Source organism: Uranotaenia lowii, chromosome 2 (assembly GCF_029784155.1).
Source record: "Uranotaenia lowii strain MFRU-FL chromosome 2, ASM2978415v1, whole genome shotgun sequence".
Taxonomy (NCBI): domain Eukaryota; kingdom Metazoa; phylum Arthropoda; class Insecta; order Diptera; family Culicidae; genus Uranotaenia; species Uranotaenia lowii.
The window spans coordinates 373,149,531-373,164,574 of record NC_073692.1 but is presented as its reverse complement, the minus strand read 5'-3'; the positions used below and the strand labels follow the sequence as shown (position 1 = coordinate 373,164,574).

General features: G+C 40.6%; 1 protein-coding gene across 2 annotated transcripts in view; it reads left to right on the top strand.

The window, feature by feature from the left end:
* LOC129745431 (5-hydroxytryptamine receptor-like) overlaps positions 1 to 10,277 on the top strand; it is an 82,766-nt gene extending 72,489 nt beyond the window's left edge. The window contains exon 2 of one of the 2 annotated variants that reach the window (XM_055738504.1): positions 6,295 to 10,277. In XM_055738504.1, coding sequence (XP_055594479.1) covers positions 6,295 to 6,999 — 705 coding nt within the window. In that variant the 3' untranslated portion in view covers positions 7,000 to 10,277. The remainder of the gene's footprint in view (positions 1 to 6,294) is intronic. The other variant, XM_055738505.1, reaches the window with a different exon arrangement.
* The last annotated feature ends 4,767 nt before the right edge of the window (positions 10,278 to 15,044 follow it).

Genomic DNA, 15,044 nt, shown 5'->3' with positions numbered 1-15,044 from the left:
CCGAACTATTTTCATCTAAAAACCTGGCAAAATCCGGGCTTTTGATTTTAAAATTGTCGACCAAAACTCCAGGCAATATCAAATGTATATCAGTAACAATAAACATGAAAATTTTTTTCATCAAACGTTATCAACAGCTTTTCAATCGTTTTTTAGGCTTCCAAATATCCTTTCATGATTTTTTTTGTTCAATTTGACAAAAAAAGATTAATTAATCTAAATTTTTTTCAATAAAATCCGAATAACCAAGCCGGACCGGACTTTTCCCAAATTTTGTATTAAGTATCACGGCAAACCGGGATGAAACCGGACAATCTGGCAAGCTTAATCTTTACTCGATGTCACCTAGGCAAATGGTTTTATAGCGCTTTCAAAAATCTGTTATCACTTGAACAATTTGGCCCGCCCGTTGAAAATGTTGACCACCTCTGCTTTAGAAGGTAGAACATAGTTTGATCTTTTTTTTTTTTTTCATTTCAAGCTGGATCAACGCGACTTAGCTGGAAATAAAAATAAATCAACAAGAGGGCATACCATGAAATGAAAAATAAATCAAAGGGTTTGTCTTTAGGATATTTTAAGGTTCAATTCATTGAAGAGAAGATTTCAAAGTCTGTCTAAAACATAAAAATGCTTAGTGATAAAAGGCAAAATACGGTCTGAAACTTATTTGCTTGGTACTCGAGCTGTGATAGTCGTTCTTACATATTATAAAATATTTTATTTTAGTGAAAAGTTTGTAAATAATAATATATTTTAAGTCTGAATCTATTTTTGCATCCAATAAATAATGTTTGAATGAATTTTTTTAACATAATTAATTTTCATTGAAAAAAAAAATAACACGTTCCAAAGTTAATTTATAGCTTTGAATAGAAATAAATTTCCGAATACAGTCGTCTTTACCTGTTTAGCTGAGTTATTTGGATAAGAAAGATAAATCAGCAATTGCTTTCAAAAATCTTGTACTGATTAGAAAAATTCTAAATATAGGAAAAAACCAACTTTTGTTAGGTGTGACTTTGTTCTAGACCAATTTTGCAGGAAATATCAAATTGGCATGTGTCTAACGTAGAATCGTTATCTGACCACAGGTTTATCTTTTTTGAACACACAATTTTCAGAAACAATTACTTCATTTCATAAATATACACCCGAAATTACTGCTCCTTTTGAGTTGGATGAAGTGGTTGCAAATACCATCGAAATTATTTTAAATTCTTATGAAAAAGCATGTCTCTTACTCACATTGGATTTCAACAAAAACAGTACACCATGGTGGAACTCAAATCTCAGTAAATTACGAAAGAACACGAAGTAATTATAATCACCACTGAGGGTTTTAAGGTATGAAACCTGATAATCGTTCGATTTGGCTAAGGCTTTACTCAACCATAAAGTCTTAGCCAAACCGAAAAATTATCCGGTGCCGATGGTTTTTCTGAATATTTTAATCTCCTGGAAACGATCGTTTATTTCCAGTTTTGCTTCAAACAGGTTTAGATCATCTCAAACTCATATTTAAAAAAATTATGATAAGCAGTTTTCCTCAAAGATATACAGTATGACCCATAAAAAAAAATGCGAAAATCTATCTAGGGCGGCACCCATAAATTACGTAACGCAAAAAATGCACTTTTTTGACCTCCTCCCCCCCTTCCCCCCCCCCCCGGTATGTCACAAATCGTCACGCTTGAACGTACCCCCCTATGAAAATTACGTAACGCTGATAATTAGCCCCCCCCCCCCCCCCATCTTTTCATGTTTTTGAATAATGATTTTCGATGGTATGAAAAGATTTTAATATAAAATTTATTAACGTTCTTCAAAACGGATTTAATATCTATCCAAATCGCTTCTTAGTACTCATTTAAGATAACTCTCTGATAAAATAAAATAATTGTCTTATTTCTAGTTGTTCTGTGTTGTTAACTGATGATCTACCTTGTTTAATTTATTTTGTTCAAGGGGCAACATAAATTAAACAATTATTTAAAATATACTCCACTAAGTAATATTTGTCGGAATAACCAAAATTGCATTTTTAAAATTAATTGAGAAAAAATAGTAAAATTTCCGTCTTAAGGTTGAATAGAGTTCTTGGGGGTAAATAATGTACATATATAATATTCGGTTTTCTAGCGATTTTATCTTGGATATCCAATACACAGTTTAAGGAGTCTATCTCAGAATCATTAAAAAGGGAAGGTTACAAACCAGTTTAATCATGTTGAAGCTTACAAATTTTAAGCTGATTCTGGTGGGCTTATCATTCAGCAAAAATTGCATGACATCATAATAGCTGCGATTAAACTGAAATTTTTAAGGAAAAAATCGTTACGTAACGATGAGCATACCTCCCCCCCTCTCTTATGTCACAATTCGTAACGCTTGAGCTTACTCCCTCCCCCCCCTAGGAGCGTTACGTAATTAATGGATGCCCCCTAGGTTCAAAAACCTTTTACATGAAATAATAATGATTTAGAAATTCTTTTATTGATTCAGGCATGTGGATGTTTATTGAATGGAAAATAATAACGAGATTTAGAATCAGTTTTTGCTATTCATGAAGGTTTGTTGTTTATAATATCTGTAGGCCGTATCACTCAAACTAGAGCTGGTAGTCCGATATTCCACATATATGAAATTGGAAAGCTCTAAGATTTATGGAAATTTATTTCTTCTACAGTTCATCCGTATTTTCCACCGGATCTTTCGGTGATCATTCCGGTCCAAAACTCTGTCCATAAGTTACGTTTGAGCCAATTGATCGTCCTGGAGTGGTTTGGAGAAGAGCAGGAATGTCAAGAACTTATTTTTGATATATTCGAAATTCGGTTTTAATTTAAGAAAATCGTCTTAAAAATCGTTCAAACAGATCAAATCCAGTGTATATTTTTCTTTGGTGATTTGTTTGACGAAGTTTTGTTTGACCTACCGTGACTTTTTTCTATCCCGATCGAGAATCGAACTCCTGAATCCGGTTTCTTAAGGTTTCAGCTCACCACTAGGCCAACTCGTATTGCTCCTGACACCTTTCATCGGCTTGATAAATGAAAATTGGACAATACTCGGTAATAGATCTAGAGCCTCACTCGAACCAACTGATAAGTTGGTAAGGTGAAGAATGACAAACATAGGGCTAATCCAAATTATCCATGATTGTAGCTGTAGGAATAATGAAATCCCAAAAAATAACATACAATTAACAAAATAAACTGTTCAATTAATTTGCTCATCACATACAGTCATCAATTAGTCGTTAGTGGTTAGCTATTAGCACTTTAGCTAGAAGCGTTAACGTTTCTGCACATTTAGCGATAAAAATTAGCGAACGCTTACTCAAATTAGCTCCAATTAGCGGCGTTAAGTTTCAAGTTAGCGATGCCTAACACTGATTTTTACACTCTCTGATGTTGACGCCAATAATGCCCTTATAGCAGTAAACGTTTCAAAAGGACGAGTACCTGACAATTTGCCACCGGTATTCGTAAAAAAAACTGTGCCCCGCAATAGCGATACCTCTAACAACGATTTTTAATATGTCCCTGTCATCTGGAGTTTTCCCGCAGGCGTAGAAAACAGTATCGATTACACCAGTGCATTAAAAGTGACAGCGCACATTTCGTCGAAACTATTTCCCAATTTCAATTCTTAGCTGTTTTGCGAAAGTACTTGAATCTTTAGTGTACGATGATATATTTCCATCTGTAGCCCAGTTAATTGATAGCACTCAACATGGATTCATGAATAAACGTTCAAGCACCTCAAACCATATGGCATATACAAATTTTGTGGTACCAAAACACTAAAAACGTTAGCAAGTGCACATTGTATACATCGATTTCTCCAAAGCACTGAACCGCATTTCTCGCAAACTGGTAATAGACTAACTAAGACACCTTGGACTTCCTGAGTGAATAACAAAGTGACTTGCCTGGTATTTGAACTCCCGCTTGGCCTATGTTAGAGTCAACTCTATTGGCTATTTTAAGTTTTTGATACCATCCGGTGTTCCCCAAGGCAATCATTTTAGACCGTTAATATTCATGCTGTTCGTTAATGATTTGTGTGTCATGTTGTCATCGCACAAAGTATTTTACGCAGACGACCTCAAGCTTTACCGACAAATCACATCACCGCTGGACTGCATCATGTAGCAGAATGATCTCGAAGTTGTTATGAGATGGTGCGGTTTTAATCGGAATATTGGTAAACGCTAAAAAGTGCAAACGTCGCAACACAATCCATTTAAACGACGTGTATGCACTTAAAACACTTGATTGTTAGAAGTAAACTTGAATACGCAGCTCCAGTTTGGGCCCCGTTCCAACTGAGTCAATCCCTCAAAGGTGTCCAGCGAGCGATTGTTCGTTTTGCTTTTCGAAACGCTATCCCATTGAAGGAAGTTTCTGCAGTGGTTATTCAACTTCGGCTTACTGAATGAAAATATTGGAAACAACGATTTCCTAGATTGCTTAGATTTGAACGCTCCTACACATCTGCTGCGGAATCAAGTGCTTCTTCGGATTTTACTACAATCCAATAGACATATGTAACCGTTATTGTAATGAGTGTGCTAGTATTTTTGATTTTGGTATGTCTATTAGACATTGTCTAAGCAGTCATTTAAAAAAAGTTTATGGAATCTCTTACAACAATTTTTTTGACAATTCTTTTTAAAACACCTTCTGATTTTAAGCCATCTGGTTGCACTGCTGGTCACAGGGAGAACAACAAGGCTGTTCTCTCTCAAGCATTATTCATCCCATATGTGAAATAATGCTGCTGTTGACGCCTTAATTTGTGCAACCAAGAGATCAACTTCTAAGCTGGCTTGCTTGCAGTTTATATCGAAAACACCGTTTAAATATCATTTGAACCGAAGATTACTATCGGTTTAAGAGGTCAAAATATTTTATAACAGGTTCGGTCAATGCGCTCATCATTTAACAACAAATTCTCCTATTTGATTTTTTTACTAAATTTCATCGTCTATTTTCGATCATTTGACTCATCATACATTGCAATACTAGCTACGCTATTTTGAAACCAAACGGCATTGTAGTAAATTCGTTGCTTTCTTGATACAATCTAAATCGCCGCAGCCCGTGGCGTAGAGGACAGCCTTCAAGTCTTCTAAGTCAGCGGGCATGAGATCGAATCCCGGTCACGGCATACATAGTACACTTTCTGTGCGTTGGTGGTTTTAGCATTTGTAAGATGCTAGCCATCATATCGTCGATAGATGTACGCGCTTGGACTTAGTAAAAAAGGAATCTCTTCGAGGAAACATCAAGTTTCATTGAGATCCTGTATGTGTTTGTGTTCGTTATTAAAAAAAAATCGCTTTGAAAATTCGTATGGCATTCATAGATGAATGCATTAGTTGACTTATAACTTAAAATTTCCTTTGGTAGATCTACTTAACCTTGCTGTACCTTACCTTATTTTGTTCCTCATATCTACCTGTATTATGTATGAGTACAAAATTGACTAGAATTTACAGCTCCAAAGTATCAAACTGTTAAAGGTTCTTTTTGCGTTGCCATTATCAACATTTCCGTTTCAATTTAAAGAGAGAAACGATTCTCGGTAAATATCTATCATTGGCAACCTTTTTCACATTTTTTTAAACAGTCCAGGACAAATCCCAAAAGATATCTAATATCGCTTGATAAAGGAATTTGAAATTCCAATCGGTCTTATGAACATATGAAACAAACTTTACGTATATGTATACAATTGTATACATATATTATGAACTAATTAATTCTTTCGAAATTTTATTAATTTTGAACATAGATGTTCAAAATAATTGTTCTTTCAACTGCAAATAAAACTCAAACCTTACTACCCTGATTGTAAGTTTTTAACTAAACAAAAATAATTTAACTTCTTAAATATTAGTAACATGGTAGAATCTAGAGCAAAATAGTAAACAACTATTTATATTAAACCTTCTTGCATGTGCTGTACTAAATATTTGCATGATAAAGTCGCTAGAACTCCACTGCACCAGCTTCACTTGTAGTAAGCTTACTCTAAATTTTTTCAATATTGCTATGCCAAAAAACACGTTAATACTCAACTAACACTTCACCACGCACCAGTCACCATATCTTTCTCACTCCTGCACTCTTGCCTGCCTGTACAAATCAACCGCAAAAGTCGGTCACTCGCTACTAGTTAGTTTCTAGAAAACCAAAAAAAAAAATACGAAAAACGCCTCCCTCCCCTGTGACATTCCCAACTTTTATCAAGTGCGTATATATTGTATACGTGCCCCATTAGGCTGCTCAGACCCATCCTGAACCCTTGGCAAAAGCTTCATGTATGGCACTAACATCGTATGGTTTCCGCTGGAAGGTATCGGCTGCGCAGGCGCAAGCGAACAACACCATCGGGGGACCGACGGCGGATGTGGTCGGTGGATCCGGCGGAATTGCAGCGGCCGTGGTGGCCGTGATAGGACGGCCTCTGCCGACGATCAGCGAAACGACGACGGCCTTCACGAATGTGTCGTCGGCGAATACTAGCCCGGAGAAGGGCAGCCTAGGGAACGGGGTCGAACGGGATCGGATCGAGCCGGACCCGGTGACGGCGGATATCTCGATGGCGTATCCGTCTGGCGGCGGCGGCGGTCCATCCGGGTCCTCCTCGAAGCCATCGATCATGAAGAAGAAGTCACAATCGGCGACGGACTCCAAGCGGGAAAGGAAGGCGGCCAAAACGTTGGCCATCATAACGGGGGCCTTCGTGTGCTGCTGGCTGCCCTTCTTCATCATCGCCATCCTGCTTCCGACCTGTACCGGGTGCGATATTAGCCCGATCGTGACCAGCGTGTGTCTCTGGTTGGGCTACTTCAACTCGACGCTGAACCCGATCATCTACACGATCTTCAGCCCGGAGTTTCGACACGCATTCAAGCGGATCCTGTGCGGCCGGCGGCACAGTTTGCGCCGAACCAGGAACATGGGCATCCGCCACATGAGGTAAGGAAGCATGAGCGGGGACGGGACTTCACGGGGAGATACCAAATTGTGATGTTAAGCTAGTTAAATTCCAAGAAATAATTATTACCTGTAAAATGGCAACACAAAACCCGTAGATTTATAGGTTGAAATAATAGGTCGAATTCTACTCCTAGGTACTTTAAGGTGGATGGAACGGAATCAGTGTACGATTTAAAAGCTGAAAATCCAATCAAAACAAAGAAAATGAGAAATAACTGGAAGGGTTTCAAGGTTTATGAGCAGAAATGATGTATTGTTAGTTTTTACTAAAATTAAAATGTTTTAACAAGTTTTTGAATCAATTTCAGGATTCCTTAATTTCAATTATCAATTGTTTAACCTTATTTGATTAAAAAAAAATGATTTGACACCCTCAATTGTTGCTATTGAAACACAAGACTGTTGAATTTTGTGACGTTATTTGTTATGATTACCATTTTTGAGGTTTTTTTTACAAGATGGAAATTTGACTTCGAACCATAACAGGCGGGTACTGCTGCCGTGAGTGAATTTGTCCCCTTTAAACCTTCGGTGGCTTCGTATGCCAGTTGTGCCCGTTGGGCTATACCCAATGATACTACATCAAGAGCCACAGTGCTCGCAAGGAGACGTCTCTTACTACTTTTTGGACCATGGCAGTTCGGCATAATCCAAGATGATTTTCGACGCACTAGCACAACAATATTTGACATGTTCACCGAAACTTAAGTGGTTGTCGACCATTACTCCGAGGTATTTCAGCTGCTGTTTCGAAGATGTGGTGTATCCTGCAACAGTTATCTCCATGTGTGGCTTATGCTTGTACTGAAGTTTAACTCTCTCCATCCAGATCTCAACCCTTTCTACGGACACCGTTGCAAGGTCTTCTACCACCTCGATTGTTTCGCTAGTGATCATGAGCACGATATCGTCAGTAAATCCGACTATCTGCATGCCTGCTGGTGGTTTCAGCGTTAACACCTCATTATACTTGCATTCCAGAGCACAAGTCCGAGTATGAAACCCTGTGGAACACCCGCTATAAAACAGTAGATAGTAACTCGGTTTCGGTTTCGTAGGTCAAGACGCGATTAAAAAAAAACTTCCTAAAATTATCCTGCAGAGGGTATTGGCAACACGCATCCTGTGAAACGCTTTGGCAATAGCTTCTCAGCTAGCGTTGTTGAAGGCATTTTTCACGTCGATCGTCTTAATGACGCAATGACGAACACCTGTCCGCTTCTTTTGATAAGCGCGCTTCGAGTACTCTGTCATCGTTCTGACTTTCACCCTCTGTGCAGCTAGTTAGTCTGTTGAAGATTGTCCTTTGTAGTAGTTTACCAAGGGTATCCAGCAGACACATAGGTCTGTATGGTGACGGATGCTCTGGAGGTTTCCCGGTTTCGGTAGTAACTAACACCAGCCTCTCAGTTTTCCACAGTTTGGGGAATGATTCCTCGTCGAGACACTTTTGTAACACCACTCTGGAAGTATCTGGAATGGTCTGTGCCGCCACCTTCACCACTGAATTCGGGATTCCATCCGGGCCAGGGGCCTTGTTCACAGCAAGTTTCTTAGCGATGGTTACAAGTTCCTCGTTCGCTACTGGCTCGATGTTGTGGGCCGCATCGTACGGGGATAGTGTCCACTGCGTCGGGTCATGTTGCTGGAAAAGATGCGCAACGATCTCCTTAATTTTTTCCGGATTCTTTTCGCTCGACGACCTCAATTCACCGAATCTCGCTACTCTATAGGCCCATGTGTTGTCGTCTACGCTCTGACACAGTACTCTATAGCAGTTCTCCTTGCACGTCCTGATAGCTCGATTGAGTGTTACCCTGTATGTGACATCAATTACTGACGATCTGTTTGGTATTCCATTCTTGCGATAGGTGCTGGTAGCTCCAGTGTTTCACAGCTCAACCTTCAGGAATGCCTCTTGTAAGCTCTGGCCTCTAGGGTTATTGAACATGCTACCCCAGTTAACCGTCCATGCGGTAAAGTCTCCTCTTTTCACTACAGGGGCCTTCCCTGTCAATTCGTGAGCGAGTTCATCCAACATTGTGTTGAACTCCCCGATCGTCCATCTTGGCAGAGCGTAACAACTGCATAAGAAGATGCCGTCAATTTTTGCGATCGCGAATCCGTCACGAGAACTCGGCTCTATCTCATGAATGGAAGAACACTCCGTGCCGTAGACAGCTACAAAGTCAGACTTATCTGCTGTCCAGTTACCATTTCCAAATGGAATTCTATGTGGTTCCGACAATAGCACTACATCGCATTTCTTCTCGCCTACAGTGTGCTCTAGCAGAAGCTGTACCACTTCGCTATGATTCAGATTTATCTGGATTACAACAAATTTTACTGCCTTGCCTTTACCTTTTTGTATGCCAGGCAGTCCAAGCAACCAGTTTCGTGGGCGTTGTCATCCTCCTGCGTACACAGCATGTATTTCAATAGATTTTTGCAATCCCTAGCAAAGTGTCCACGTTCACCACATGTTCGGCAATATCGTGACCGGTCGGGTCCGTTGCAGCTTCAGGATTGGTGACCAAAGTCCCAGCAATTAAAGCAGCGTTGCATTTGTTTCGGTATCCTGGGCGCGGTTCTGAAGTGCTCGACTGACCAACCAACTCTTAAGGCCCCCGCACAATAGCACGTCGGACGTCGCGTCGCGTCAGCTGTCAACACCGACGTTGAGTACTAAAACGCTGACGCGACGCACCCGACGATTTTAGGATCACTATACAGCGTCAAGAATCATAGCAACCAATACGTTTGTTTTGATTTGTTGCTTTCGATCAGCAGTATAAAGTTTTTTTTTCAGAAAAGGACAGAATTCGTGTGATAGTCTCCCAGCGGATAAGAAGCCATCTTATCAACTTTACACCAAGGTTGCCGAAATCACAGAAAAATCTGGAATTTCACAGAATTTTGAGCAAATTTTCATCACAGAATCTGTGACACAGAACACAGAATTTTGAAATTTTCACAGATTTCACAGAATTTTATAATTTTGAATGGATTTCCAAAATCATAATTTTTTGGCCAATATAAAATTCACATTTCTTACTTCGAATTAGAAAAGTATGATAGAGTACACGCAGAAAAAAGATTTTTTATTTCAAAGGAAAGTGCCGCAAAAACAAAGGATTTTTTCCTTTGATTTTGGGATAAATAAAAATTCCTTTGGTTCAAGGACATTTTCCTTTGTTTCAAAGAATTTTTCTTTTGAAAAATCTTTGAATCAAAATCTTAATACTTTGAAACAAAAAACAGTTTCATTTGATGCAAAGTTGTTTTCGTTTGCTACAATGTAATTTAGATTTAGATTTAAAAGGATTGGTTCATTGAACCATTTTCCTTTTATTCCAATTGGAAGAAATATTTTCTGTTGTTCATAAGTTCCTATTAGGAATTTTGAATAATAAAAAGAAACAATTTACATCTTACATCATTCACAAACTTAACACAAACACTGGCTCACTATAATGGAATTAACCGGTCCTAAATTTTGGCCTGAGGGCATTCTTCTTGGGCCGCTCAATAGACTTCCGGAAGCAACTCCGGTTGCTAGCTTTATTGGTCATCCAACTGGTGATTGCCGCTGAAGAACGGGCCGAAGATGACCAGACCGCTGGATTTTGAAGTTTTAACTTGAAGAAATTATTCCTTTCTGTTGAACACATTTTTCTTTGGTTGAAAGAAAATTTACTTTGTTTCAAAAGACATATGCAATTGAAAAAATGTCTTTTGAATCAAAGAATTTGTTTAAAATCAAAGTCCAAAATTATTCAGTTCAAAAAAATAATTCTTTCTTTCAAAAATTATTCATTTGAATCAGAACGAGAATTCATTGATTCAAAGAAAACAGGAGTTTGATTCAAAAAACTGAGTGTTTTGAATCAAAGTCCGTTTTGTTTGGTTTCAAAATCCAAGTTTTCTCTGCGTGTAGGTATTGGAAATTAATTTTGCCCAACTGAAATGTGAAAAATAACCAATTTATCATGAATTTTCTATGAAATTCTAGGAAGTAGCATCACAGAAATTCATCACAGAATTTTTGGGTAAAATCACAGAAAGTCAAAACGTTTTTTCTTAAAAACACAGAATTTTTTTCGGCAACCTTGACGCTAACACGACGCGACGCTCGACGGGCTATTGTGCGGTCGCCTTTAGACTCCCTACAGTCTGTAAAGTGTTGGCCGCTGTTGGTGAGAGACGAATCGTCTCTTGTTCTGGTGACGCTCTCGCCAAGAGCAGATAACTTTGGCTTTGCGCCTAGCTTCCGGAACAGGTCCACATATTTACGTTATGTCTTCTTTCGCTTCCACGATAAGAGCATCACCCCTGAACATCACCCGTTGAGGTTTGGGTTTTGGGGGTGATTCTGGCTTCATGACGACCTTTCTTTTCGCGTTCTCCTTTCTCTTCCGAATCGTTCGGCAGCCTCCAGCTCTGCTTTTTCCGTCGGCATCCTCGTAGTTCGTACCCCTCTTTTTTTTTGAGGAATCACTTACAATAATGGATTCTCGGCATGGATTCCTTCGAAGGTTCATGAGAAGCAACCAATTTTGGTTCCTCCAGGACCTTCTCTGCAGCTTCAGCTTTCTGCAACAGCTCAGTTCGTTCCTTGACGGCACTCTGCAGAAGCACCATCAATTTCGATACCCTGGTGTGCACACTTTTTGATGCCCCTTGGAGCACTCTTCCTATAAATGGGACCTGCTCCTCTTGCGAGGAACAACTGAGATTTTAAGTAGTTTCTTTCAGTGCACTCATCTACAGCAAGGCTTCCCCTCGCTTCTTTGGCAACCTCCCTGCCAATCTTCCCTCCTAGCTCCTTTACTACATTGATCAGTAGAGGAGACCTAAGGAGTCCCCTCTTAGCGAAGACCTCTGTCTGCGTTCTTTGGTCTTCTACTCCTTTGAGTTGTCTCGACGTTCCTTCTGTATTTGGTGTTGTTGTTGTTTATATTCATGTTTTATCCCACGAGTAGCTAGGAAAACATCTGCTCTAGCGCAACAAGGACTTGATTACTGTGGGGTGCGTCCTGGTGCCCCACAGGCTACCGTTTGCGACTGACACATTTTCGACCCGCCAGTCTTCCTTCTCATCAGCACGGTCTTTTTTAAAAAAAAAAAAAAAAAAACGAACACACACATATAGGATCTCAGTGAAACTTCATGTTTCTTTGAAGAGATCTAATTTACTTAACTCTAAGGCGTACATCTTTCAAGGAATTATGGCTAGCATCTTACAAATGCTAAAACCACCAGACCACAGAAAGAGTACTATATGTGCCGTGATCGGGATTCGATCTCATGGACTCTGGCTTAGAAGACTGGAACGCTATCCTCTAGGCCACGACCGGCGGTCTTTCACATGGAGGCGTTTGAGCAACCTTGAGTCGTTGTATTCAATAAGTTCCGAGGGGTTTCGTCAGTTCTGTTAGCATAGTCCTTATCGGTTGCTTGTGTTTTCTTTAAAAGGGGGGATGGTTCCAATCCAAGTGCAAAATCCGAGTTTGTTTGCATAGGTCATTATAGGTAGCAGGGCGTTTTGCTGAATTTAGTCGCCTCTTACGACATGTGATTCCAGGGTAATATTCTAATGCCGCTACCCCACGGCAAGCGCCATAATAGAAATCCAGGTCTTTATGACCCTAACCGGCTAGTCGTTCATTTTTTTTTACCGTAAAGGAAGGTTTAACAGGCAGTTACACGAAAGTGGTCCTCAAGCTTTATGAGATGGTATATTTCGACAAACTTTCCTAGCAATTTTCACTGCGCATCAATCTGGCAACCAAATTTAATGCTTAACAAACTTCTTGGTCCATCAGGGGGGAGCTGCTCTAGGAAAACGTATCACAAATTTCTTTTTCTGTGCTTTCTTTCCTTGAAACCTTATCCTTACTCGTATCATGACAGACCAATTGATCCCGGGCACGCTTTTTGGGCATTCCAGAGTTTGAGTAGCCTGGAAAAAAACCATTTAAACAATGCCAATGATCTTCCTAAGACAAAATTTCGCCATGACCTGCCTGCAATCTACCGGATCTACCGGCGTAGCTGTTAGTTGAGAAGGCTGCTTAATCGGAGAACACCGTAGTCACCCTCCGCCAAACGGATGAGAGATTGATCTCTCCTCCAAACCGCGTCTTTAAGTTCCTCTCTGCTAACAGAAATAATAGTATTGTTGGGATGTGAACCCTGGATTCCTCCTTTGATTCGTTCTGCTCGTTTGCACGATCCCAACACTTGAGTTGGAAAGAAGTAGAATTTGACGCCAAACTTCGATACACAAAATATCGTTTATTACGTTTATGAATTTTATTCTTAATTCCAACTCTTGGACAATTAACAATAACTGAGTTTAGAAAAACAAATGTTTAATGAAAACTAAGCACTTGGATTTAATAGTAAAAATTATATTACAAGTTGTAGCCTAAATCCTGATCTATATAGTGTACCGTAAAGATTCGTTAACAAACGAGGACTAACTCAGAAACTAAGCCTTTTCTCCATTTGGCCACTCTCAAACAACTGGTCTACGCCATAAAGTCCACACTTCTACGCTAATCGGCTTTCGGTTTCATGTCAAACCCCAGCATACATTTATTATTTTATTTACATAGTATTCCGTCTTACGACATAACTTGACGAACATAATTCCTAAAATTCACTCGGTTCATAGCAACCGTTCTCCAATTTCTCGGGCACCCCACGTTCGCCAGATCACGCTCCACTTGGTCTAACCACCTCGCTCGTTGCGCCCCCGCTCGTCTTGTTCCTACCGGATTCGTAGCGAACACCTGTTTTGCAGGACAGTCGTCCGGCATTCTCGCAACGTGTCCAGCCCAGCGTATCCGGCCAGCCTTCATATATACCCTGCCATTTATTTTAATTCAAGACTAAGCACCTCTCCTTTGACGACTTGAGATCCGGCCTTGACTCGTAACTCGAGGATCGATTGGATGCCACAACTATCGTGTGCTCTACCTCTATTCGAGTCCACTGTTAGAGGCCAGTGACCTCTCCTCTAAAGACTTGAGGTCTTAGCTCCACTTGGTTTGGCTCGAGGCCCTCTCTTTTTTGCCCGTCCGTGTGCCGATCGAGAACAGCTTATCCTGGACAGAACACGTCCGGGACTTTACGGAAGTACTTGGATAATTCCTGGCGGGAACGTCATCTTACACCGAATCAAGTGAATTATCTATCAACGACGTGACCCGAGAATATTCCGCGGCGTGAATACTCTTCTCCCTACGACTTTGACTGCGAAGAAGGTATTGTCTAATCCCCGCAGCTCCAGTTGTAGGGAGAGCGTTCTACTCCGCGGTGGTGAAGGTATCCTACACAGCGTTCGCAACGTACCTAGCAGCTCGGCATAGGCAGAAGGTATAGTCTTGTCTTTGTACTGCTAAGTTCAGACGCACTCTACTCAGATGCTCCCTGGAGAAGGAGTCACCCTACACCGGTCGTGGACTGGTGCTGATTCCAACTCCACTGCTGGGAAGTTGTGATCTAGCTGAACCCATTGCTGACCACGCGCCAAGTATTGGCATCCTCACACATCCTCCGCACGATGTTGTCGGCTGTTGCGTCGGGTCAACAGGCGTCAAGCATGCTAATGCGTACCCATTCGAACCTTGGACAGTTGAACCGATGGTAGTACTGCATGAAGCATCTGTGACCAGTTAAGAACTGCGTCATGCAGGAATCCACCTCTCCATGTTTCTCATCCATTCAAAATCCGACGTTAGAGATCAAACGATAGGTCCACCGGCCGCATTCCGAGCTGTCCCACTGCAGCTTCCAGTTGAACATCTAGGTCTCTCTGGCATGTTTTCGCAGATCGGACATGGGCCTATGCTCGTAGCAGAAGATATCTTCCTCTAGAAAAACCGAGATGGGCATGACCGCCGCTAACGAGGACACGGTTCGATATTCGCTGATAACTCGCAGGTTCATCAGCTGCTGCACGCTGCAGAGCTTCTGCAGATTGCACTGCCTGCTCAAGACTGCCATTCCGTATCGCAGAAA